The sequence below is a fragment of the Diplotaxodon limnothrissa genome, linkage group LG18, assembly GCF_057381915.1.
Source record: "Diplotaxodon limnothrissa isolate DT_005_m linkage group LG18, D_limnothrissa_male_GT1.1, whole genome shotgun sequence".
Classification (NCBI taxonomy): Eukaryota; Metazoa; Chordata; class Actinopteri; order Cichliformes; family Cichlidae; genus Diplotaxodon; species Diplotaxodon limnothrissa.
Window position 1 is genome coordinate 24118946 of NC_140613.1, and position 27276 is coordinate 24146221.

The following is a 27276-nucleotide window of genomic DNA, read 5'->3' on the forward strand; positions in this document are numbered from 1 at the left end:
AAAATCGTATCACAATAGCGCTGTGGCTCTTATCAGATTTAGAGGAACGGGTGTGGGGTTTATGAAGCCAAGAGCTCGGGCTCAGTGGTAAACTTTTAAGTTGTTGGAGGTGGTGTACTGAATATTGAAATTGGTTTGTGAGGCCCTTACAGGCTTCTAAGTTTCTCGAAAGGACGGGAAACGTAGAGGCAAATTATGCATCCCTGCGGCCTGATCGGTTTTTAGTTAACAGAGAAACAAGATGCTCTCAGCTAGATTCAGACTCCACATAAACATCAGAGGAGGACACATTATTATGAATGCTTCTACGGATTTAGGTGAACGTCATGCTCAGAACCATCTGCTAACTTTATGTGAAAAGCAGGAATTTTTTTTAGAGGGTTGATACTTTTGTTTTTCTGCTGTAACATAGGCAGGACACAGTCTGTTCATGTAACCGGGAGGAAACAGGGGGAAACAGTTAATCTGGATCTGTAAGTTAGCCAAACCTACCTAACAGCACCCCTGTTTGGCTCTGATTAACTTGTTTAAACCTTACAATGACACCATAAACAACATTTTTAATCTCAGCCTTCTAGGTTAGCACTGATGGGATTCATGATTTTTCAATGCATAAATGTCTCAGGTGTAAGGTGTCAAAAGAGCCTAAAGATGCTCTTCTTCCTGTGTTTAATATCAGTTAACTGCAGATAAATGACTTTCTGGAACACAGCCACACTGCTGTACACTTCTTTCATGCTCCAGCCCTCCACCACACCGTCGTCACGCCGTAGGCTAAACTAGCTGGTGATCAGTCCCAGTCATTAAGCCCAGCAGCAGCAGCATGCTGTGTGAACAAACATCCCTAATCACAGCCTCTTAAAGACTCCTAATGAGCCTCTGCTAATTAGGCCTCTCTCTCCAAGTCAATCTTTTCTCTCTCTGCCCCAGTCTGTTAGCCCAGCCTCATTTGTCTGCTATAGATTAGTGGACACAGGGGCCTATGTGCATGCGTGTGTGTGTGTGTGTGTGTGTGTGTGTGTGTGTGTGTGTGTGTGTGTGTGTGTCACATTGGCCCACATCAAGCTATTGAAAATCATCAGTAGTTAAGGTAAGGGTTTTGGATGGAAAGTCATCAATGATTAAAGAAGAGCTTTAATCTTTTTCAAGATCTATTGTCCTGAGTTCATCTAAAAGAAAATAATAGAACAGATGACCAAATATCTTACTTTTAGGTTGTTGTTTTATGACATTGTTGTTACTTTAATTCAATTATTAGCTACATGTTTGTGCAAGGTGATTAGCTTTTATTACATGGAGAAAAGTTTAACAAACTGGGTTAAATTAAAAACAACATTAAAACATCCAACTTCTGTCTCTGTCTTCATGTCTCTTATTTCTTTCAGATGAGTTTCCATGGAGGACAGATTGTTGTAAATCACTTTGTCTCCTCACCATTGCTCAAACATTCTCCATATCACAATAAAGCGCTTGTTTGATTTTTTTCACTGTAATTTTTTCTGGAACCCTAAATGTGTGGGAAATTGTGCACTGATTTTAAAAAATGCCTAATTTTAAGGGAGTGAACGGTGCATCTAACAATCCTACATAATATACAGGTACTTATGTCAGTCTGTGTTTCATTTGGACATTTTTCGGGAAGCTTAACTGGGTCATCAGCAGCTCTTCCTCCACAGTGGGAGCACTCACTGCAAAAGCCCTGAATTCACATTCAGACTAAACGATACAAATCCTGGCCAGAAGACACTGGAAGGAAACCTCATTTTCTAACCTGTGTACCCCATGTGTTCGTGTGTGTGTGTGTGTCTCTGTGTGTGTGTCTGTGTGTCTGTGTGTGTGTCTGTGTACAAAAGAACAGATCTCAGAGAATAAGTCAGAAGATGAAAATTTGCCTTGGGATGGCACTGACCTCACACACCGGTTTCTCTTTTTTTCCTGTTTCAAATCTGTGCTCTTCTGTGCTCTGCAGCAGCTTACCTGGGGCTCAATGAGACCAAAGAAGTGTGCGAACCACATACTTGGTAACAAGGCTGTAAAACATCTTTCAGAAGAGCAGGAAAAACCTTCAAGTTTCGTGAATGACGATGCTAGGTAATGCAAGGAACTATCTTCCAGGGATTGCGTTGCTGTCGTTCAGTCACACTCTGAAATTCCCTGACAGACTGTAGCTCCAAGCACATAACCCACATCAGGTTGTTTATGTCTAACATATCGTTGTTATTAGAACCGATCTCCATGTGCCACTTCAAGTTGATCTAAAAGAAGTCTGAGGTGAAATCAAACAAAGTGGCGTTAACTCTGGATGATGAGCATTAAGCCATAGGTCCAGGGCAGCAGGCCGTGACAGAGCACAGATCAGCTGCTAGACCAACAGCAGAATTTGTCACCTTCTGCAGCAGCAGATCAATGATAATTACCCAGCTGACATGAGTACAGCTATACCTTTACAGGATCAGGAACAGGGGGAGTGGGAGATGAAGAAGGAAGGGCGAAGGGATGAAGGGCTCTGGGCCACACTTAGCTCTGAGCTGATCGATACCGTGTGAGATATGGCTGTGACCGGCCCCGAGGCCCGGCCTTATAGAAGCTCAACAAGCCATTACTGTCGTCTCTCACAGGGCCTGGTAGCACCACGCCAGGGGTTGTGTGGACTAATGCATTATAGCAGCCAAAAACAACTTGGCAGGCAACACGTCACCATCAAAATGCCATTTCGGCCATTCACCTCCGACAGAAGAACTTTTACATTATGATTGCTACAACCAGGTCATTTTCCCTTGTGTACTAAATGCGTGACACAGGGTGCCACCCTGTTGGTGGCTTCCTTCAGCACCACGGACAGCACTGACTGCCCTCTGCCCTAATGAGTGGTCACAGATTAGAGCGTTTTATGCATCAGACTGAAAAACAAAGGAGAGAAAGTGGTTCCTGTTATTTTATAGTGATAATGAAAATCAGCTTAAAAGGATAAAAGTACATTAAATGGTCCAAAATAAATATGGGACGACTGAGGCTTCTGTCATGATCGAGTGTTAAGGTTAGGGAGACAAGGACAGGGAGACAAAAGGTATTCGGGCAATTTAAGCATAGATTTTGCGGCAGCTGTGGTTCAGGAGGTACAGTTGAGTTGGTCTTTAGTTAATCAGAAGGTCAGTAGTTCAATCTCAGCTCCTTTAGTCTGCATCCAAAAGTTTTTTTGGGCAGGATACTGAACCCCAGGTTGTCCCCAGAGAGTGTGAGTTTGTGCACGAACGCCAAAGGTGCTTATCCATAGAATAAAGTGCTGCATAGATGTGTGTGTGACTAAGTGTTTCAATGGGTCTTGTAGCACTTTGAGCGCTCCATTAGAGTACTATATAAATACCATTTAAAGTTCAAGTAAATATCTGACCCTGTCCAACCAAGAAATTAAAAAAATAACACTTTAAGTAAACTGACATTTTAGATAAATAGTCAATTAGATTTTAAAAGCGAGATAAAATTAATCAGAAATGCTAAAAGCTGTATTTCTGAACTTTTAACCTATCAAGTTTATGCTAAGCTAAGCTAATAACTTTCAACCCAACAAAAAGACACTGAAGAAACAGCTAGCAGCAAACTTTTAGAAATCACTCTGGATATTAGATTCATTTGGTGAAACTTGTTTTTAAAGTGCATTAGTTACATTTAAATTATAATGGGGGTATCTCAACCTTTTCTGAATTCCATCACTCAGGAAAATGTAAGCGATTCACTGGTATCCCGACATTTTCATCCCACTTACCTGCTGGTACACGCGAGCAGCAAGTTCATCATCATAGGAAAGACGCTGTCACATCGTAACAAATTAGGCGGACAGGGCAACAGGGCAGCAGATTGGTACATTCATCACGGGAGAAATAGATCATGTCACGGCCGTCTGTTCTGCGGAGGCCTATCTGCTGCTCCTGTGGGCCTACAGACGTGCACTACATCAAACCCAACTGTAGGAAATGAGGCCTTCATGACAAGTAATAGGTTTTACTGAGTGGATGATGAGCATGTCTAAAGTATTTCAGGACATTCTCAGCTCTGATGGCACACTTTTTTACTTTCTCGCAGAAAAACACAAAGTTCCTCGTGCTCGTGAGCAGTTGTCAAAGTTGTCGGGAAAGCTCGACTACGCTCAGCGAGTTATCTGTGGCTTTGAAGGAAGGCTGAAAAGTTTGGTGGTGCACGTGTTGGAGCATTCTAAGTAATTCCCATTTTAATCTGACTTTTCTGTCTTTTGAAATGTATTCTCTCGGTTTTCATTTAAGCAAAACAAAACCTATCAGCGTTCTCTAATCAAAGTCCATTATACGGAGGGGAATGGCACTGCGCTCGTCTCAGTGTTCCTACATCCTTTTGTAAAGCGCAACTGATAAATTCTCTTTTTGTAACCTCTGCAGGGTTCAGTGGCCACATTCAATGACTGTGAGAGAGAAAGAGACAGGGAGAGGAAGAGCGACAGGCAATCATTTCTCTGTGCGAGCGGCAGAGCGGGTAGGCGAGCAGATGAAAGCCCATTTTCCTCTGATTAAGTCCTCTGAAAATATTCCATTTGTCAGTGCCACAGCAGCTGAGACAGGCCCTGGCCTGCACAGCCAGCCGACTGTATCTGTTGACTATGTAGCTGCCGTGATTTACATCGCTCACTGACAACATCATCATTTCCTCCTTTAATGTCCTCCTTCACTTCTGTCTATACCTCCATCCCATCCCTCTATCCCTCCCCTTGTCCCGCCACCTTGGCCACCACTTTCCCTCCTTCGTTCGCGCCCCCCCCATCCCATCGGCAGTGCTTAGCGCCTGCCGCCCCCTCTGCCCCCTTAACAGCCTATTTTTGTTTGATCTGCCCCCATTGCAAGGTTGACTGCTACCAAAGAGGGGAGAGCAAAGAGGGACCTGCCTCTGTCTCTGTCATAGTCATTTTCAATGTCATAAATTTCAATTTCCAATCTTTCTGCTCCCCCCGCCCTCCTCCTCCCCCCTCTCATGGCATACCCATCATGGGAATTTGTCAATTCTGTTTCTCTCTGTCTTTTCTCTCTCATTCATTCTGACTCCCTCTCTCCAAACACCTATTGGCTATTATCCTGTCTCATGTCTTCCCCAGACTTCTGCCACACAGAATGCAATTTTCTCCCAGCCGCATCTGTGATGAGATCCAAATGAAAGATCATTAATATTTTGTTCAAAAAGAAATGGAGTTGTGTCTCCTATTTTAAATATTGCCATTTTCCCTCCCTGTGCTCGCCTGCCGCTGAGGTGCTCTTCTCCACCTCCAACACATAAGGGCGATGCAGATGATCACTTTTTCTTTTTTTCTTTTTTTTTACTCTGCACCCTCTTTCCCAGCTGATGATTGCATATGTGAGCATGTGTGTGTGTGTATCCCTCTGTAAAAGCTGCAGGAAACCCGACAGGCATAACAAAGGTATTTGCTCTTTGTCTCTCAGAAGGTCTTTAACTTGGAGACACTGACAGGAGCAAATGAAGCAGCTGTGATTGTTGCTGTGTGAGAAAAGATGGAGTGGCACCATTAGCAGTGACTGGGGTACATCTTCTTGACAGACTGTAGTGTAAAAAGGAAGAAGGGGTGGAATAAACACTTTAAGATTTTTTGAAGGTGCTCGTGAACAGCAGAGACTTTTTTTAGTTACTTAACTGAAACTAAAATGATTAACTTACACAAAGAGCTTCAGATTAGATCGTGATTACTTTTTGTTGCGAAGCAATTGTAAGCTTTTCTTAAGAGTTCGTTTCTGTGCTGCGAAAGTTTGCACTGCTTTTGCCCAAGGACTCCAAAATCTGTTCAGGAGGTGTAATATTTCTAATCTTACTTCCTGTTTAGTATTTATTTTCCCACATATGAAATTTGGGTTGCAGCAAGTCAAGAACGGTCGATTCTTTAGAATCTTATGTTACAGATTTATAGTGAATATCTGTCTTAGAGTTTTCCTCATAAAAACAATTTAATAAACAGCAGTTCAATTTAGCTCAATTTTTGTTAAAAGCACCAGCTCTCGTCTAGGTATTTATCTCAAGGTGCTTTCTGTTGTCTATAACCCAACAGTGTTATAGACCCATCTGAATCCTTACCACATAACCTGCATGTACTGCCCTCAAAACTTAACTCCACATGGTATCTTTTGCCATTTGCCTGTTCATTCCTCCTGTGCATGTCCAGCTGTTTTTTGTTTTGTCTTTTTTGCCAAAGTCTTTGAATTCATTAGTGATTACATAACAACCAGTGTCTATGAGGAATAATAATTATAGCATCAATACTCACAAATTTCAGTAAATTCCTAGAAGGAGCCACTTACCTAAGTTACGTCCCTGGCCTACAAAGACTCCCTGCAGAAGTCTAAATCAGTCTGCAGCTCTTCATCTCCTCAGCTCTACTCTTCAGGCCTGAAACCCGTTTGATTTGGCTGCGCTGTTTCTGTTTCAAGCTACTACACGCAGTCACAAACCCAGTTCTTCATGTGTCTGTAATCCGCTTTTCCATGGCTTATTTTTCCATCCATGAACCAGCAAACCTGCAATAATTATTTACCTTTTATCTAACTACAGTCCATTAGCCTTTATATTAATGATAACAGGTGGCTAACGTGGCTGTTGTGTATTTGTGAATAGTAAACTGCTAATGGCAACATATTATGCTAGCATGGCTAAAGATGCTAACTTCAGGGGATTTTTGAAACGTCCTACTCCTCTTTGGGTGAAGATCTTTTTCTTATGTTCTCAAAACTCCAGAAAGCTTCACTAATCTTCATTTCCACTTGTAATTATTTAATATTTAAGGTTAGGGCTGCATGATTATGACCAAAATGCTGATCATGATTATTTTAGTCAGCATTGAGATCACTATTATTTGTCCCGATTGTTCATTGAATTTACTGGCAACAATGTTTTTTTTATCGCATTTTCATGTAAAGTAAACACTACTTTCACATGTGTATGAATTGCTGCATCAAAACAAAATTGGTTCTCATTATTCACCTAAAATCACTTTTAAAAAGCGCAACTAGAAGCTAAAACAAAATTACATCGACAGGACTCTGATTTCACCTTTAAATTGTTGCTACATTCATATAATGTGCTAATTACACATTATATTTGCAGACAAATAATATAAAGTCTCTCTGATCATTGCACCTGCATGGTGGCTATAAATAAAATTTGAAGCAAAGTATTCAACAGCTGTGAAATCCTTTCCCCCAAGAATGCACCAGGGGATAACATTTACTTTGACCGAGTATTTCACGTTTTTTTGGAAATCTTTGTTACTCCCCAGGACAAAGATACAACTGCCTTGGTGACTTCAGCATATCTTTGTGCGCTGTATTGTGCAGCCACCAGAAGAGGGATACACTGTGGTCACTGCATGGTCACCAACAATACTCTGGTCGGCTGTTGTGTTTAAGTTATGCTCAGTTGTTACTAAGGAGCTCAAATTTTCCCAAGCAAATACCGCCCACAGCAGCCTAAAGCACAGATAGAACACAGGGTGGTTACATGCTTTCATGTCGTTTACTCTAAATTCTGATCCTACCATCTGATCTTTGCAATTATACTTAAGACCCATTAGACCAGGCAACATTTGTCCAATCGGCCATTGTCCAATATTGGTGAGTCAGTGTCAATTGGGGCCTCAGTTTTCTGTTCTTAGCTGAAAGGAGTGGAACCCAGTGTGGTCTGCTGTAGCCGATCTGCTTCAAGGTTTAAAGTACTGTGAATTCAGAGTTGTTCTTCTGCAGTTGTAACAAAAGATCATATGAGTTGCTGTTGCCTTTCTATCACCTCAAACGAGTCTGGCTATTCTCCTCTGACAGCTGACATCAACAAGGCCTGCAGAAAATTCCACGCACTGGATATTTTGTCTTTTTCAGACCATTCTCTGTGAACTCTAGAGATGGTTGTGTAGAAAAATCCCAGTAGTTTCAGCAGTTTCTGAAATACTCAGACAAGCCTGTATGTAACTAACACCCATGCCACATTCAAAGTCTCTTAAATCACCATTCTTCCCCCTTCTGCTCAGTTTGAACTTCAGCAGGTCATCTCAACCATGCTGCAATGTGATTGGCTGAGTAGACACAAGTAGACGTAAATGAACAGTTGTAAAGGTGGTTAGTAAAAGTGTTATTAGAGTCTAATGTAACACTAAAGTTCAGTTAGCTAACACAGTGAAAATATTTTTGCACAGATCAGTAGATACTTGAAAAGAGTCACTATCTTTGCCAAATTGCATTGCACAGCATTCAGCATCAAAGTCTTTGAGTTAAAAAAAAAAACATTGAAGGACCTCAAGCTTTCTGAGCGCACAAGACCGCAAAGACAAACAGATTGCCTTTTCTGAATAGCTGTCTCTGCAGTGCGACTGCGTGACTTCAGCTTCAGATGGCTTTAAAGACAAGTTTAATGGGGCTTTTAAAGACAAGAGACTACAAATTAATAAGCAAAGAATACACATGATTTCAAAGACAGAGAGGTGGCTTTAATGGGGAATGTGCACCAGAGGAAAAAAAGGGAACCAATAAAGTTGTGAAATGTAATTTGGAAATTAATCAGCATTCATTAGCCCACGGGGCCTTTTCTCCAAGTCTCTTTCTCTCCCCATCTCTCCGTCTTTCGGTCGCTTAATGGTCCTTCTCTTATCGAGGCATCATGGGTAGCCCGCTCACTGCTCACCCAAGCGTTGCCCATTTGCCTGCTGTCTCGCCAGCTCGCTCTCTAACCAAACTTTACCTCCTACCTGACACCTCCCTCCCTCCCCTCGCTCATTAGCATGCCATTAGCATTTCATTTGCATGATTTCAATCAGGATTCAATTCACTCCGCTCTTTTTCTGACACTCTTGTTTTCCTTCTCATTCCTTAGCACTTATGACAAGTTCTCGATTTGTGCTGTGAGTTGTCCTCCTGAACTTTTACTTTTCGTGATTTTGTCTCATAGTCACTTTAAAGATCCATTAGGTTGGGTTTTTAGACATAAAATTATATAACCATGACATTACTTTTATTATCACCGTTTGTTTGCAAGACAGTGGTGAAACTCTCAGGGAGTAGAATAGATCACTAGAAGGACAAATCTTCTCTACTGTACTGTATTATGACAATGTCAGTAGTCTCACTTTGAATGGAGTTGAATTCATTTCGATCTCTTGGCTGGAAAGACACAGTAATTAGCCAGTTGAGCAGAGCGGGGCGAGGTCAGGCTCAGGCAATTAAGAAAGTGACAGCCCATCCAGCTCGGTGACAGGCCGAAGCCTCACACGCAGGCGCATTCACAGAAATACAAATGTATGCACAATACAGCGTCAGTATCCATGTGATGGCCTGCTTTTAAGAAAGCCTCCCACAAGCAGCCTAATTAATACAAAGTCACTGGCTCTTCTGTCCGTCTCTGAAAGAAGAGTGAAACAAATGTGAAAGCAGGCAATTCACACTGACCACTAATGAGGATCAGTTTTATCATTTTTAGTTATTGCTCAGAACTTCTAAAACAATATCTCTTTCTCACATTTAAATCTGGAAAGAGCAGCGTGGATGTCCAGATGATGGTTCACTGCTTTGGCTCACTGACTTAATGGCTAATGTTATTAATTATGGTTCCATGCACCTGTATTTTCCATGAAAATGCCTTGGAGTCTTTATCTGTATCCATACAATAGCATTCTTAAAACTGGGGAAAAAAAGAAATACAGCAACATTTTTATTGTGCTCATGTTAAAACTCAGTTGGTTTGTTGGCCCATAATGCGAATCAAAAATGTGAAAGAGACCATAAAATGATTAGATGACTATTTTCCTTCTAAAGCTATGGCGTCACTTTGCATCAAGCTGTTCAAAGGATTAAATCCAGTCTGGAGCCTTTCTGTGTGGAGTTTGTATGTTGTATGGCTTCCTCCCACAGTCAAAATGCAATCATAAATGGTTGTTTGTCTCTATGTGTCACTGCCTTCTTTTGTTGGAATTAAAGGAGTTGCCCCCTACTGGCCATTAGAAAAAATGCAAGGTTAAGAAGCTCCATAATAGCTTCACTTTTAGAACTGGAAGTTATGTCCATCTTCTATACATGTATCCCAAAATCATGCAAGAGATCTGCTGTTTGGATGTGACATGACAGTTTTGCACAGAGCTCATCTGTGCGGTTAAATGTGTGTGTGTGTGTGTGTGTGTGTGTGTGTGTGTGTGTGTGTGTGTGTGTGTGTGTGTGTGTGTGTGTGTGTGTGTGTGTGTGTGTGTGACATTATTCAGTACTCTCTTTGTCTCCTATCTCTGTTGCAACCCCATTGCTAAACTCTCAATAGTGTGTGTGTGTGTGTGTGTGTGTGTGTGTGTGTGTGTGTGTGTGTGTGTGTGTGTGTGTGTGTGTGTGTGTGTGTGTACGTAAGACATTGTGAGGTGTTCTGATACAGCGTGAGGCAGTTATAAATGGCCATCATTTCCCAAACCACTCTGTTCTCCATTGTGGAGCGCATGTCGCCGCGGGGTGGGAGGGAGATGATGTGTGCGTGAGAGTGTGTGTAGGAGGATGTAAGGGTGTGTGAGGGGGTAATAGAGGAAGTGACGGGGCTGATAGTCCCAGAGGAAAACTGTGAGTGCGGAGAATAGCAGAGATGTACCACCGTGCAGTGTGGAAACTCGTACTGAAATCAGTGTGTGCAGAGGAAGAGACATTCGTCTACAGCATCATGAGAGGCAGAATACACATTCAGAGTCAGGACTTATGTATCAATGTTAGGAAATACTAGAGACCAAATTTATTTCAGGTCCTTTTAAGAAACTGCATTTTTATTGCGTCTATTAACCCTAAATTTCTGTTGTCCTTCAGTTTTATCCTCCTCCACAAAAGTATAAAAACCAAGGAGTTCTCCACACTATGATGCTGATACTGAAAAACATTGCCATCTCTAACAAAAACCCTACATCACCATCACCAACTCCTTGTGCGATAGTCCCAGGGTTGTGTGGATTTGAGTTTTGGATTCCCTTAAACCTAAAAGAGATTTAATTCTGGTGAAGTTGATGATATGATTTATATTATAATTGTCAGACAGTATTCAGTATGCCTCTTTTTGTTACTTACTGTTTTACTGTTAGAGCAGGTCATCTGCTGGCAGGAAGGTCAGTGGATTGATGCCTGAAAGCATGTCCACATGCTGAAGTATCCTTGGGAAAGATACTGCACTCACTCCTGATGTTTCCAACATACTGTGAGTGTGTGCGTGTGTGTGTGTGAATGTTAGAAAGCACTTAGGTATTGATTTTGACTTGCAGTACAAAACACTTTGAGTGCTCAAATGGAGAAAAAGGTACTATATAAATACCAGAACATTTACTTAGAAAATTCGTTTTTAGTTGTGTCTCATGCAAATTTTACATTCTATTTAACTCTTTGGTTATTGCCCGCCTCACCCAAATGTAATCTCCTGTGTTAATTACATGTAATATTATTTACAATATGCATAGCAAACACACTGTGTGGTTGCTATGTTTGTTGAGTTTCCCTTTATGCTCGCTCTTTGCCTTCGGTGGGGCTATAGCTAGACGCAGCCACAACTTGTTCTGGTGTTGTGCTCAAAAATTAAATAAATAACAAAGCAAGCCCACTTTAATCCCTGATTATGGCTCACGGTTTTGTCTCTTTCATCTCTTTTAAACAACATCTCCTGGCGATTAATACAGGAACAGGACTGGCTTTTCCCTTCAGGCTCAAATTGGTTTTTTTTTTGCTTGAAAGTGACATGAAATGACTCCAAAAAAAAAATCATTTAAGCAAAACTAACGAGCCTGTTTTGAAAATGTAGAAAGTGCAGATATTTGTTTTAAAATGTTCGGAGTAAAGGTAAAAAGTTTTCCGAAAAATAAATACTAAAGTAAAGTACAGATATCTGAAAATTCTACTTAAGTACTTCGTTACTTCCCACCTCTGCAAATAACAAGCTGTAACATATAATAAAGCATTGAATATAAGCTAAAATGTCTTTGTGAGAGTAATAAACTAATAAACTGTCTCCTGAGTATATCATTTAAATGCAAAGCACTGTATTTTTGCTGTATTCTTAGTGTTTTTGTGAAGGTTGTGTTGCTGTGTTTAGATTTTTCTGGACTTGGTGTTAATGGTTCATATCAAGCGTTACCCTCATAACAGTCTTTGCAGAGGCCAGTCGTTCGGTGCTAAACATTAGCGTATAACTGTCTTTTGTTTTATTCTTATATCCCTCTTTTCTATTTCACTGGGAACTCTCTCCAGCTTTAACACACACTCTCCATCTTAACTCGTTCTTGTAACTTAAGAATCTTTTGTTAATGGTAATTTGTTTTGGCAGCCAGAAAGTTTAGGATTTAAAACCGTTAATGACATTTGGCTCTGCTTGCCCGTTTTGAGTTTATATCATCCTCTTTTCTTTTCTTGTCTTTTCAATTTTCAGTTTCCTTACACAGTGAGTCCAACTATTGTGATTAAATTGGTCTATCGAAAGCAACTTTAGGAAAGATAATAGTTGCACACAGTCAGTCTACGGATATAATTATTTTATAGTGAGTGTCTTCAGCTACCTAAAGTGCGACAGTTCAGTGAAATCTTCTCGTCTTTGCTCAGTGCTGCAGTTTACTTTCTTCCATTTCACAGCTGAGTGTCTAATCTTTCCTTACTGGTGCTGTATGTAAAATGCAAACGAGCAGAAGCCATAGTGATTCCTGCTAAGGTTACTGCTTAAGTGCTCGCTGCTGGATTTACCAGCACGCAAACCATCCCTTTACACTGTGGCTACTGTAATCTGCAACAAAGGTTTCTTCCTGTAAAAAATGTATATATATGAATAGAAGCTTTAAATTTTAGTTTTAAATTCCTGTAAATCTGTATCTTTGAAAGCATAATTGTTCATGCTGACCTCTCAAGCTCTCAGCATTTTTGTGATTCGGTTTCATCTCACAGTTACAGTTGTGCATCTTTAATTAAAGTTTATTCAAACCAGCCTTAAAATGAAAGCTGTCTTGACTTGAGTATTTGCTTTAGCTGTTTTGATCACTGTGGCACACGGATGTATCTAAAACTTAACAACAATCACTGAGAACCACATAGCACGTTCACAAAAATCAAAGTCTAAGTGACATTTGGCTTTGCTTGCCCATTTTGAGCTTATATCATCCTCTTTTCTTTTCTCGCCTCAAAGCAACAAACTAAACACAAATATTTTGGTGTTTTTTTTAATTGAGCACATCACTACTAAATTCAATTTAAAAATATATATGTAGTGTATCATTGTACAGTATTCAATTGTAAAGGTTGAATACTGTATTTTTCCTGTATTCTTACAGCAATTTGTTACAGTGTGTGATCAGCGCACCTTTCCTCTTGTTCTCAAAAATATTAGATCCCAGCAGCACTCGATCTTACCCTCTCCCCTCTAAAACAGGTTAGCAATTAAATGGCAAAAACAGCAGGGGACACTGTGTGTGTACACCTATTTCAGTACATTACAAATGTCTTCCACTTATTTCAACCGGGGGCCCGATATGGTTCTGATACAAGAGACAAGTGAGGAAAAGAGAGGTCACTTATGGAGGGGAAATAGCTGGTGTTTGACAGGAGGCCTTTCTAAATCCCACACTCATCCATCATAAGTGGCATTTGTGTACTCTGAAGGCCTGATAATAGCCTTTTGCATTTTCACACTGCGCTTTGCCTTTTGGATTTGATCGGGGAGAGAGGGAATGGATGGAAATAGGTGATGAGGGTGGAATGGGACACACACACACACACACACATATAGCAGTTTCATTCGTTCTCTTTATTTTCCAGCCCTCATCATCCCGCTCTCACTCCTTCAAGGCTGCTTCTCCTCTCTTCCCTTCTACATTTTAGGAAAATCACTCTGAATTGGAAAAGGGACCCCGGGGCCACAGGCACAGGGTCCATGTTTCTTTTTTTTTTCTTTCTTTCTTCTTTGGATAATTGACTCCCATTGCCTGGTAATTCATCGCTTGCATATGCCAGCTAATTCATCAGGAGAAGAGAAGCTGCCGACCTCACAACCTTGCAAGCCCCACAAGCCCACACACCCCGATAGCGCGCACACATACACACACTTCATATCTTAAGAGTTTTCATATCTCACCCCACCAACACCAACACCTCCCCGTTTTTGCTAAATCGCATATATGCACACAGACAAACACATCACCACCAGGGTGTGAGTTTAGCTCCGTCCGCCTCCTCCACCCGCCCCACAAGAGCCAGCAGCCTGGAATGAGAGGAGGGAGCAAGCGGCAAGTTAGTGGATGGAAAACCTGAGATGATAGATGGGGTGCATTGTGGCATTATGAATGAATTATACCTCCCAAATACCTTGAGCAGCGCAGGCTGTCAGCGTGTATCTATACTAATCTGGGAGAAAATATAGCTGTTTCCACATTAAAGGGGGCCGGCAAAGAGCGAGCCACAGAATTAATTGAGCAATCAGGCCATTAGAGGGAAACATCATACTGAGCCGCGTTTCCTGATGTAGTAACATTTATCACTGCTGACCAGAAATCTGCTTTCCAGGCTGTGTTTCTTTCTTTCTTTTTTTCTCCTCTCTTCCTTTCTCTCTCGTTCCCTCTAATGTGGCCCATCTTCAAACAGATTAGGATTATTGTGACAAGACAAAGGTATCTTTTGTCTATTTCCATAGCTGTGTCAGTGGGTGCTGCATTTATCACGGCTGTCACGCAGTCTTAAGGCTTTCAGTTTGCACACCTTGTCCCATTTTTCTCCCAGTGGTGGGTCCATGTTAAATCTGCAAAAAAGTGCACGACTTGGAAATGTCCCCTGATGAATGGTAGGGTGGACTGTCAGGTACATAGGAGGATTTGTTTGCATTTTCCTCCCTGTTGAGTTTAGTTTTATGTTTATCAGGTGGAGCTTAACAAAACATCGTCATGTTTTTCTGTCTTTTCTTTTTTCTTTTTTTTTTGCTCCTGAAACGTGCTCGAATATCTCAACTCTGAAGATGAGATGAGATGTTATCGGTTGTGAGTGCTCAACAATATTTAAAATACCAGATTAATAATGTATTTTCACTGTTGGAAATTTAATACAGCTGATTTCCAAAATCATCTGTATTATCTATCAAACTAGGTTAGATTCATATCATTATATTTCACTGTTATATTTAACAATAAATCTCCTATTCTCATATACCATCATCAAATATGTATCATTGCCGATATTAGAAAATCATACTAGTGGTTGAAAGTACTTTTTTTAGTCTTCTTCCCAGCATTGTTTATCTAAATTTGTGGTTAGATAGAGCCAAGCACATGAGCTAAATTAAAATATAAACTTATTGCAAGGATACTGAACAATTTCCAGTCAGCAGATTTTACTCACGGGTTCAAAGTAGCATAGTGCGAGTTGACCCACTGTCATTTTTACATTTCTGTGCATTTATCTGAAAGGTCTGCATATAATTAACACAGCAGAACATCCGGTTTGGAGGACCATTCAATCAAAATACTCAGCTAGTACAGTAATATGAAAACATACTGTGTTCATCTGTGATAAGGATGATGTAGTCCTGGAAACTTTGAGGCGCTGCCTTGGTGATCCAACATCTGACATCTATCCCCCTCTACTGGACAAATCAGAGAACTGCATTAAGCCCAGTTCAAGTTGAGTTAGAGTTTTCACTGCTTGTGTTGGTGAAATACATATATAGAATAACTTATATGTGTTTTCACCATGACGCACTGTACAGGACACTGACATTAGTTTTGAGTACATTGAACTTATTGTCATGTTCCAGATACCAGTTCGATTTTATCAGAGTTTTATGATATGGTGTGCTATTTTTTCAGTCTTCTCTTGTCCAATTTTGGTGACCTTGTGCAAAATGCAGCCTCAGTTTTCTGTTTTAAGCTAACAGGAGTTGTCTTCCGCTTCTATAGTCCACCAAGGTTCAACAGAGGTTCAGAGACGCTCTTCTGCATACCTTTGCTGTAACAAGTTTCTGAGTTCCTGTTGCCATTCTCATTTCACCTCTGACATCAACAAGGTATTTTCACCAAGAGAACTGCTGCTTACTGGACAGTTTCTATTTCTCACACTATTCTCTGGGAAAATCCCAGCAGATCATAAACCATCTCTAGGGTTTCTGAGATACTCAGAGCAGCCTGTCTGACACCTACAGCCATGTCACATTCAAAGTCATTTAAATAACCTTTCATCCCCATTCTGATGCTCAGGTTGAACTTCAGCAGGTTGCCTGGACCATGTCTACAGGACTAAATGCATTGAGTTGTTGCGATATGATTGGCTGATTAGATAGTTATATTAACAAGCAGTCAAACTGGTGTACCTGTGTATGACATCGGTCCCTTTTGTGGTTGATGATATCACAGGAACACTAACAGAAAATGCTTATTTGCTATATTATTGCACCTATTATGAATTTTATCTCATGCTTTTAAGCATACTGCTACAAAACCATTAAAATATTTAACAATTATCAGTATGTTTACATTACAATTGCTGTGCTCTAAAGATCTGTGGTGATGATGTTGATCTGTGGTTTGACCTCTGACGTACCTTAGCACCAAAAAAGGTTGAAACCAGTATCCAAGTTAGGAGGCAGATATCAGTCACAGATATCAGATATCGTGCTTCATTCTTGGAGATGGTCTTTATGTGTAGCAGACAGTGATGGAAGAATGATAGATTTCTTCAGTATGAATTATTTATACTTTTTGACCTTCATGGCTTTGAGCCATTACACTGTAGGTCAGGAAAGCCGATTAGTTTTGTATGTTTCTGCAAATAAAACATGTTTCTAGTAGAGCTGTGCGATATTTCAAATTTTGGTTTGACCAAACCAAGTAAATACAGGGCCAGCATTGCCGATGCTTTTATTCTACAAAGGCAGCTTATGGCCGAGCAGTGTGTCATGACTGATGAGATGAGTCATTATTTATTTACACATTGAGAACATATTTTAATGACTGCTAAATCACAGGGATTTTTACTTTCTTACATAATGAGTTAATTCAACAAAACACACCTTTCAGCTTTTCATGTATTGTGAAACTGTTCCTGCCTCTGTAGTACTTTGTGTCAGCTTCTGTTGTTTAAATGTGCTATAGGCTATAAATAAAATAGACATGACAATCAACACCAAAAGGTTCAGATATTTTTCAACATGCATGTGTGAAAAAATATCTCTACATATTTATATATACTGTACTTAGAGGATAGAAACAAAGAATTGATCCTATCGCTACCACTAGAATCGATCTGATATCAATACAAGCACTGGCATTGATTCTATTGATATTTGGATCGACCCCCCCACTCTTGTTTCTAGTTAAGTCTTGTTCATTGGATACACCTGATGTCTTTGTTAAGCAGTAAAGTAGCTTAACCATTTTCTTAATGTGATAAAAATTATTAATTGCTACCTTAAATAAAAACAATAGGACAAGAATACATTTTTAAGCTTGATACTCCAAGCAAAACACATTTAACCATAAAGTAATCGTGGACTATGGTATGTTGAGAAATGTGCAACCTATCCGAGCTGTCACAGAGCGAAGATATTTCCACAGTAATTTTTGTCTGCAGCCACCAAGGGGCAGCATAACACCCCCTACCATCTGCAGAATGGTTTCCTTTAACTTTTTTTTTTAATATTTTCCATGTGTTGTCCAGGAGTAACTTGCCACTTGTCACAATGCGACCACTGTTGTTTAAGCTACCCTGAATATATAACTGTCCAGGTATCAGTAAGTAAGCTATGTACACACTGGTAGACTGTACCAGTGTTGTGTGTATCCTGTATCCAAGTGTCAGAAAACTGTGTAAGCTCTTTATCCTGCTCTTGAGAAACCTGGAAATGCTCAGTGGAGGGAGAGAAACTGGGAAACTGTGGTATGAAGAAGCCATCTGATCATCCGATGTTTGCACAGAGGTGAGTTACTGAGATGTTGAACAATCAAAACACAAGTGCATACAGGATATGGGATATGAATAGCAGCTTTCTTTTATTAATGTAAAGTCTGTATTCAGGATAACAGCAAGGCCAAGATAAGGCTCAAAAAAGTAGATGCTGGTCAGGAACATTTACATGAAACTAGGAATAAAAATGCATTCAGGTAAAATAGTTTTATTTATTTAGGAAATAGATTTTAAACTACACTAACCAACAACAGAATACAAAATCACACCAAATTACCCTACTTTAAGTAGCTAATATTGCTAATTCTATCCATAAGATACTTTAACTTTAGCCACGGACAGGAATGATCTATTGTGTCATTCAGTGGTGCGTTTGGATAACCTCAGTCTCTCACTGAATGTGCTCCTGTGACAGGCCAGCACATCATGTTATGTCATTATATTATATTTAGCTTTATTCAGTGACTAATGGTTTTACTGGGACAGAAAAGAGAAGACTTCCAAATATACTAACTTTGAGAATTCGAAGTATTTATACAGCGCTTTTCACAGACATAAAACTCACAATGACAATTAAAACACGAATATTAGAACCATATTCAAACAGAATAAAAATTAAAATTAAAAAACATAAATAACAAAGGAAAATTAAAAACGGAAGGCCTGATTAAACAGAAAGATTTAGCCTACACTGTAAAGTCTAATTAGTTCCCAGAACTTTAAAAAAAATTACATAAACTCATTTCCTGAAAAAAACTAAGTAAAGCGTACTTAAGAGTAAGTTAGGATAACTTATTTATTGTGAGTACACAGTACTAAAAATCATTTTTCTGAGTGAGCAATACTTAATGTTTATCTACTGACATAAACATTTCTTAATGGGTTAACTTAATCACATTACATTATCATCCTTGAGCTTAAGCAATTTCTAGTGCAACACTTAATCAATATAAACACAGTGTGTAAGTATGATTACAAAATAATAATTATAAACATTTCTTTTGAGGCAATGAAAAATCAGCCCAACTTTTATTTTCAGATGCAATAAAGTATATCAGCCAATATGCTGGATACTGTTCTAGTGAACAGAAGCCTCCCATAAATTTGTATTGCAAGTTACATCATTGATATAATCAATATAAAATGTATTTATTGTTCAGCAACAACTGCAGTCTCAAGGAGGCTCAAACAGCGTATCTGTTTTGCATTCAGACCCAGAAGCTTGGTACGTTGTAATATTTTTGAGGATGTTTTAGGCATTACTCCCTGAATGACTGTCATGGATTTGGGTGATCTAAATGTAGGTGCAGCAGAAAGTCTTTAACATTGCCCCAACTTTCTTAATTTGAGAAGCAGTTGATGTGGTTTGGAGATCCAATAACCTTCACCCTGCAGGTGACCATCCTCACTGACTGCACCATCTATGAAGGAGAGCTCATCTCTCCTGCTGCAAGGAAACAACTATATTCTTTAGAACACCAACTTGTATTTGCTCTTCTTAAAACTTTTTATACATTTGCTATAAAACAGACCTCAAGATAGACAATCAAGCTACATTATTACACTGTTACCAAAAACTGTACATGTGATATAAACAATTATGTCATCCACCCATCCATTTTCTTCCACTTATCGGCGGCCGGGTCACAGGGGCAGCAGGGACTCCTCCTGGTGGTACATGCCTGGAACGTCTCACCTGGGAGACGCCTAAAGTTAGAAGCCTGAACCACCTCAACTGGCTCCTTTTGATGAGTAGCAGTTCTAGTCTGAGCCCCTCTTGAATGATTGAACTTCTCACCCTCTCTCTAAGGGAGAGGCCAGCCACCCTTTGGAGTGGCTCTCCGCTCACTTGTGAACAAGACCCTGAGATACCTAAACTCCTCCACCTGGAGCAGCAACGATGCTCAGGTGGAGCATCGTTGCTGCTCCTAAATATCAACATCATTAAAATAAATGACACTGAAGATTACAAATATATTGAAAAACCAATGGAAAAGCTAAATTATTTTATTTTCAACTATAATACAAACCCAGATTTTAAACATTTAACAGGATATTAATCTGGTTTAAGGGTTTCTTACATTTGGCTTTAAATTTCACAACAAAACTTGAATCTGAATACAATTTTTAATCAAATAAATACTACTGTTGTTGGTTTGGAAAAGTGATGTAAAGGTGAGCTTAGCTACTACTAGCTTACTACATTTAACTACATTTAACCAACCAAAGTTTCTCTGTAATTACATTTTAAATAATAGTGGTCATAGTAAGGTTACACTGACAATCATCTCTTTCCCATATACAATTAGTCCAAAATGCTGCAGCCAGATTACTGACTGGAACGAAAAAGAGAGCTCTGTGTTAGGAGCCATATTTGTGTGTAAAGCCTTTAAAAAGTCTTGCAACTGTATATGTAGTATGCTGTGGCCATATATTCCCTCAAGACCATTAAGGTCTGCTTCTCAGTCACTTCTGATCATCCTGTGGTCATAGCTTATTTCAAAACTCTGGAATGACATCAGTTCTCTGTCAAGCTATATGAGAAACTGATGTCTGGAACTGTGATTGGAGGATTGGTTGCTTTCAGGTTATTTCATTTAAACATTGTGAAAGTGTGTAGCATAAACCCATTTATACTATTTTGTTTTACTGTAAAGCACTTTAGTTTTAAATTTGCTTTAGAAAAATAAATATACCTACTTACTTTTAAACTGCTGTAATATCTCAAATATTGGGAAAATTGTAGGCAACCAAATCTTATTTATTCTTTTATTTTATTTTTATTTTATTTAGTTATTTATTTATTTACTTTTGTCTCTCCATGATAAAAAGAAAATTCTTACTTTGGAATCAAAGCTTAAATCTAAATGAAACAGGAAGGGATGGGCAGTGCTGTTTTGTAAAGGAACCGTTGCTTTAGTAGCTCAGGTGATGTAAGTGGGTCACAAGAGTCTTGCCTCCACCCGCTGGTCTTTCTCGCGCCAGTCCTTTTTAGATCTCGCGCGCGGTTTCGGTGTGTTTTCGCACGCTCTACTGTCGACCAATCAGAGGGCAGCTTTCCTAAGCGGCGTCCCGTTGCCATGCAGTTGTCCTGATGTCCGCTGTGTCCTGTCCGGGAGTGAGGGTGAGTTCTGCAGCAGATTTTTCACACTTTATTTTATTAAACACTCGCTTTCAGTGATGAAGTTTCAAACATAGCGTGTTGTTTCGTGTCGGGCTGCTCTAACGTTGCTTTACGTCATTGTATCATCATAAAATCATACCTGTGCTGGACAAGGTTTGGCTTCAGTAGTGGGTCACCGGCAACATTAAGGCTAAAGCTTTGTACATACACACATACATAGCTGCAGTCAGGTTAGTGAGGAAATATGAGTGAATAGTAGTTTTGTGTAACTGTTGGGAGGTCAGCAGACAGCTACAGTTGCGGTAGTAACCCGACAAGAGACAGACACGCCTGCTGTCCTATGTGTCCAATCCCACAGCAGGAGAATTAGCATACCACCAATGGAGAGAGCCGGGCTTTCTCTCGGACTCTTATAATGTGAAGTTGCCAGATTTATCTCTCAGTTGCAGCACAGTGGAGTAAAGATAAAAAAAGTGTGTCAAGTCGAGAAGACACTAGGATACCTCACCAGCACTGTACTGTTTGCGCTAAAGGTGGATTTGGATTTTATGTACAACATGACATTTGAGGAACTAAATGCGGATTATTCTCAGGAAAGGTAAATAATTTGGATTATTTGTATTTTAAAGGTTGATGTGGTTTATGTGCAGCTAATCGCATGCATTAATTAGATAAGTGCACGATAAAGATAAATCCAGGTTTGTGGGGGGGTTTGCCTGTAGCTGCTGTGTGGACGGTGTTTCTCAGCGAGCTGTCGGTGCTACAGTCCGGTGTCTTTTCAGTTAACCGCTCCGGTCGCGAGCCCCGGTCTCCACTTAGCTAACGTAGCTGCTGCTGTGTGCTTTTAGGTGACCGAAAAACACCAGATTTCTCACTGGAGAGCTAATTAAAGCTAGTCAAAGGGACTCAAACCGCAAAACTGACAAGAGTTAGCTTGTTTTTATTTTTATTTTTAGTGGTTAAACAAACCTTGCACGGCTGTCAGTTGTGCTCGAAGTCAGGGAATACCGGCTGGTTAGCTAGGAGTCCGATTAGCTAACGCTACCCAGACAGAGTACGGTGGGGGTTTTCCTTGGGTTTATGTGTGTGTGTTAAAACTGCTGTTGCAACGTTTGTTAAAGTGAAACTGTGTGTTGCAGAATGGACACGGTGGCCAAAGCTTTGGAGGAAGTCCTCACCTCTGCGCTGCCACAGGGAGGCATTACAGTCGGCGTCTACGAGGCTGCCAAGTCGCTCAATGTGTAAGTGCAACGTATCTGTCCTGAAGTTTGCAACAAGTTGCCCCTGTGTGAAAGCAGCCCATGCAGCATGTACATGCATGACCTCATAGACTAACAGCGCCTCTCTCTCTTTCCCGCAGAGACCCTGATAATGTGGTTCTGTGCGTCCTGGCTGCAGATGAAGAGGACGTTAAAGACGTGGCCCTGCAGATCCACTTTACTCTCATTCAGGCTTTTTGCTGCGAGAATGACATCAACATCCTGAAAGTCAACAACACCAGGCGCCTGGCACAAATATTGGGTGGTGGGGGAGGTGGAAAACAGAGCGGGGGCGAACCTTTGGACCTCCACTGTGTCCTTGTCACTGTAAGTGTCTCTTCCTCTATCTATGTGGTTTTATAGCTAAAACCATAAGAATTTTGTGCACATGCCTGAAACTCTTACTCACATGGGAAACATGTCAGTACTTGTTCTTGTGAATTTAGTAAACATGAATATGACTCCTCCCTCATGACTTCTGAGGAATCACGGTGGAGGAAAATACCTTGAATCTACCAGCACATACAGGAACTATCTGTACTTTGAAGTAAACAAATGAACAGGCATTTACATACTTTTGTTTATATTCATTTTTAGAGCCCACATTCTACATCATGGAAGGACCCAGCTCTGAGCAAACTGAGCAGATTCTGCAGAGAGAGCCGCTGCATGGACCAGTGGGTACCCATCATCAACTTGCCTGAACGATGAACTTTGACCAGCGACAAAAATGTGTCCAGAGACGAATTTTATCTGCACACAAAGAGAGGCGTGAACCCCGATGGACACAGATTACCATCCAAAGATCAAATTCCAAAGCACTGCTGATTTGGGGGGGAAGAAAATTCCTGGAAGAAAAGAGGGGGAAAAAACCTTGCTGTCTGTATGAGATGATGTATTTAAAGGATGAGGAGGGGAAAAAAAGCAGGGGTTGGATTTTCACAGGACTGTTTGGAGTTGCATCTGTCAGCCTTGGCAATCGAGATGAGACGGCGAGGTTCTTGTATCATCACACGGTGGAAATGGCATTGTTTTGTTGTTTTTTTTCTTCTTTTCTTTCTTTAAATGTGACACTGGCTGGACACAGTACAGACGGATACTATCATGTGTTTGTTTGGTAAAGGACTCTGTGACGGAGAAGTCAGAAAAGTGTGGGGAAACCAGAACGTGGAGCCGTTGAGTGGACCAAGGCCTCGGCCTCTCTCTGCAGAAACAAAGCACTCGTTGAAACACTGGACCTACTGCAGTTTCACTTGTTTGATTAAAAACTGTTAATGTTCACTTTGCTGTTGTGATAATTTATATTTAAAAAAGAGAGAAAAAAGGGAAGGGCTACACATCCAGTGAAGACATTCTGTGTATCTAGTGTTTCTAATACCAGCTGGCTTCTTGCCACAAGTGAAATAGTTCTTTTGTTACAATTTAAATTATTTCTAATTATATTTAAGTGTATTTATGTTTCTTTTTTTCCTTTTTTTTTTTTTTTTTTTTTTTTATATATATATAAAAAAATATTTGTAATATCTGAATACGAGACACTTATCTGTATTGGTGTCAATAAAAGTATTTTGTTTTTGGAACAAGAACTGCGTTTGTTGATCTCTCCTTTGCATTTCTGGAAATTTTAGCAAAGCTGAGCTGAAATGGGACCTTTAGCAAGTGGATCACGTGGATCACAGGGGTCATGTTGGCCTCAGTGCCATCTCTGAGCTGAAGAGAACAATAATCCTCGCAGCTCTCTCTGCTCCAGCTTCTGCCTCGGTCAGCAGGACCTTGCTCATTCATCCAAACAGGTTCCCGTTTCACCAATACTCTGATTTGTTGTTGGCAGTTTGCATTTTCACTAGCTGACTTCCTCAGGAGGGGGGGAACATGTACCACACCATTTTAAAAAAAAAAAAAAAAAAAAAAAATTTAAATAAAATATTGAGAACTAGTGCAGGTCTCTTGAGGGTTTGCTCAGAATACGCTGGCTTCTCCCCTCAGGACCAATAATGTGCAGAGAGTCCTTACTGGAAACAGGAGTGGAAAAAAACTTGGAGCGTATTCTAAACAAGGTTTTGGCACGCAACCTCGTGCAAGATGATCTGGAGCGCTCCCGCCACCCCCTCACCCTTTCCCTTCCCAGCTATGTCACATGCAGGTGATCTCTCTGGAGTTGAGTTTCGATGATGTCACAGGGCTGGAGTCAGGCGGGCAATCCCCTTCTAAAAGTGCACAGTCATAATCACGAGAAGGGCAGAAGCCTGTCCTTGAGTTGCACAATCCAGTTCAGCCTCTGTGTGAATTATTTACTGCTGCTCAACTTGACTGACTTGCTTCTCTGTAGTCAGAATGAATTTACTAATTCTTTGCCAGTTTGGTGGGTTTTGTGCTCTACTTAAATCTCACAGTTTGAGCTGCATATAGCAGAGGACTGGACTTCAAAACAAAACCCAGTGCCTCAGTAATGCTTCAGCTGGTCTCTGTTTTTACTGTGAGCAGCGGAGGGCTGATGTAAGCCCTGTAATACCACTTTTGACTTCCTTTGAAGTTTATGCTGGATGTTTTTCCCTTTTCGTGATCGTCACCTGGTGGTCGTGTGCTACTGCAGGGAAAAGTTCACTGTTGTTTAAACACAGAGCAAAGTTCAGTTAGCTACTGAGTCACTCTGAACATCGAATATTTGGCTTGTGCTGATGTAACCTAATATCCTGAGGCAGTAATATAATGAATTGAGATTTGAACGCACTGTGCGCTGTCAAGATCAATTATAATTTTAATAGGTGCATCTAGCCAAAAATCAGTGCTGTTTAACCCAGACTCAGAGAGGTGTTGGTTCTTCTTTATGGCTATTTAAGGCTTTTTGATTAGGCTGCGTTATACTGAGATGCTATCCTAATGGCAAACAAATTAATATCAACAAGAGGACACACCTGTCACAACAATACATATCAGCTGCACAACCGTATGAATTTGACCCGTGACACATTTATCAGCACTGTTTAAACATTGCAGGGATGTTGCACAAGACTTGATTTACTCCAGCCAGTAAAGTGCTGTCCTGCTCTAAGGATTTTGCATCACAGGGGACGACTATCTCCTCGAGATGAAGTGTCAGAATATAGACGGGATGGACGATTACACCCTAAGTATTTAGGAGTTGTTTCACTAACTGTGTGGGCTCGTGGAGCTTTTAAGCTGGTGGGTGCATGACAGCCAGAGCAACAAGTGAATCGGAAAAATTAGGCCACATCTATGGAAATGGTAAATATTGATAAGGTACATTTCACCAGTCGCACCTGTCAAATTTCATGCTAGTTTGGCGTTTCGCTTAGGTTTCATGAGCTCAGCTATAAGCAGTGGTGGAAACTTACATGACAGTCCCAGTTACATCGGCATGACCAGTTTAAACATGGTTTTCAAAATAAAAGCCACAGAGAGTTCTAGGAATGTAACAGATGCTTTGAAGTCTGATTTATTTAAAAAAATAAAAGCCTTCTATTTCAGTTTTCCAATGTTTTGTTATATAACTTTAAATGCCATCTCAATCCATCTTTTTTAGTGAAAAAGTTGTGCAGCTTTTATAGTAGCAACAACCCCACCGTAATATTTCCAGAAATTGCATACTCTAAATCACTAAAACTAATAGATCACATCAGGAGTTTCAGCATCATCATTTTTATTGTCACATGGGGCCCTCATGAAAGTTCCTGCAGAGTTTTACACAGCTTTGGTGTCAGTATGCTGAATCATACTGACTGAGAATGCCTATTAGTTTATAAGGGCATGCTGGGCCTTTAATCATGTTTGTATATTCTAATGTTATCATTGTGAAACTGAAGCTGTTATATAAATGAAGCCAATTAGAAGTTTCTGAAATGTTCCAAAGTAGGAGTGTTGATAACACAAATAATAAAGTCACTGACATACAGGCAGCACTAGCGTGAAAGTACTCTATTATTTGCAGCACTGTTTATGGGTGAGTTGTGCATTACATATTGTAACTTAAACAGGAAAAGTACAGATTAGCTGGCAATGGAGAGATAAACATGCAGCTGGGACTACCAGAGGAACTGAGGTGCAACTGCACTCCACACCCTCCATCATCCAGCCTCACCCACACATCAGCACATTCCTACACACTGACACTGTAACTGCCAGGACAGATTTTCACAGTGGGGCACATGGTCAGTGAGCTACCCTGCCAGCCGCTACCCCCCACTCCCAACTCTCACATTGCTGCACAATGACAAACTGGGATTACTGCAGTGGCCTTCAGGGGCATTCATGTCTACAGATGTCTGTAAAACATCTTTAATGGATGCTTTTACATGCCACAAGTTTTTAATCTTATCATAGCTTTGTCAACTTGAAATGGGCCTGTTTTTATTTGTCATATGTGTAATGTTACAATGGCAGATGCTAACTGTAATAAGGTCAGGCTTCAGAGTCCAACGGTCATCTCAAGCACACAACCCTGGCTGTAAGTACATAAGCCTCTGACACTTTGTTTGTTTATGAGGGCCAGCCAATCAGAGGAAAGCCCACAAATTTTTTTTTTGTTTGTAAAAAAAAAAAAAAGCACTATTTTCAGCTGCAAATCTGCAAAGGTACTTTAGTAGAGTCGGTTAATAAAAACATGGAGTTAGAAATGAGAACAGGTCCCCTCTAAAGTTTCCATTACAAGTCTCTATTTTTAATAGTCTGTACAATACTAACAACGCTCATGTTTCCTGCAGTGACATTTGATCTCTGAGGGACGAGCACCGTGAGAAAACAAGAGGAGAGTTTCGCCTGTGTAGCTTTTGAACAATAATAGGTGACATTGTTTTGGGTTTTTTTTTTTTTTTCCATCACTACGTGGCTGTATGTGTGAGAACTGTCACATCCAGCCCTGTATTTCTGTAGTTGTTACAATAGCTGACAATATGCCATTCCTGTATGATCTTCCCATTGTGTGGAGCAGAAAACG

General features: G+C 40.3%; 1 protein-coding gene across 1 annotated transcript; it reads left to right on the forward strand.

Annotated features, from left to right (window-relative positions):
- The first annotated feature begins 21517 nt into the window (after window positions 1–21517).
- gadd45aa (growth arrest and DNA-damage-inducible, alpha, a) lies at window positions 21518–23698 on the forward strand. Its single transcript, XM_085379037.1, has 4 exons — window positions 21518–21661; window positions 22203–22304; window positions 22424–22649; window positions 22920–23698. The coding sequence occupies exons 1-4, from the start codon at window positions 21612–21614 to the stop codon at window positions 23031–23033; spliced, it is 492 nt and encodes a 163-aa protein (XP_085235163.1). The 5' UTR covers window positions 21518–21611; the 3' UTR covers window positions 23034–23698.
- The last annotated feature ends 3578 nt before the right edge of the window (window positions 23699–27276 follow it).

Bases quoted from the DNA above. Each gene is read 5' to 3' on its own strand.
- gadd45aa (XM_085379037.1), top strand. From the start codon at position 21,612: ATGTACAACATGACATTTGAGGAACTAAATGCGGATTATTCTCAGGAA. The intron at 22,305-22,423 runs GTAAGTGCAACG...TCTTTCCCGCAG, and splicing joins GCTGCCAAGTCGCTCAATGT to AGACCCTGATAATGTGGTTC. The intron at 22,650-22,919 runs GTAAGTGTCTCT...ATTCATTTTTAG, and splicing joins TCCACTGTGTCCTTGTCACT to AGCCCACATTCTACATCATG.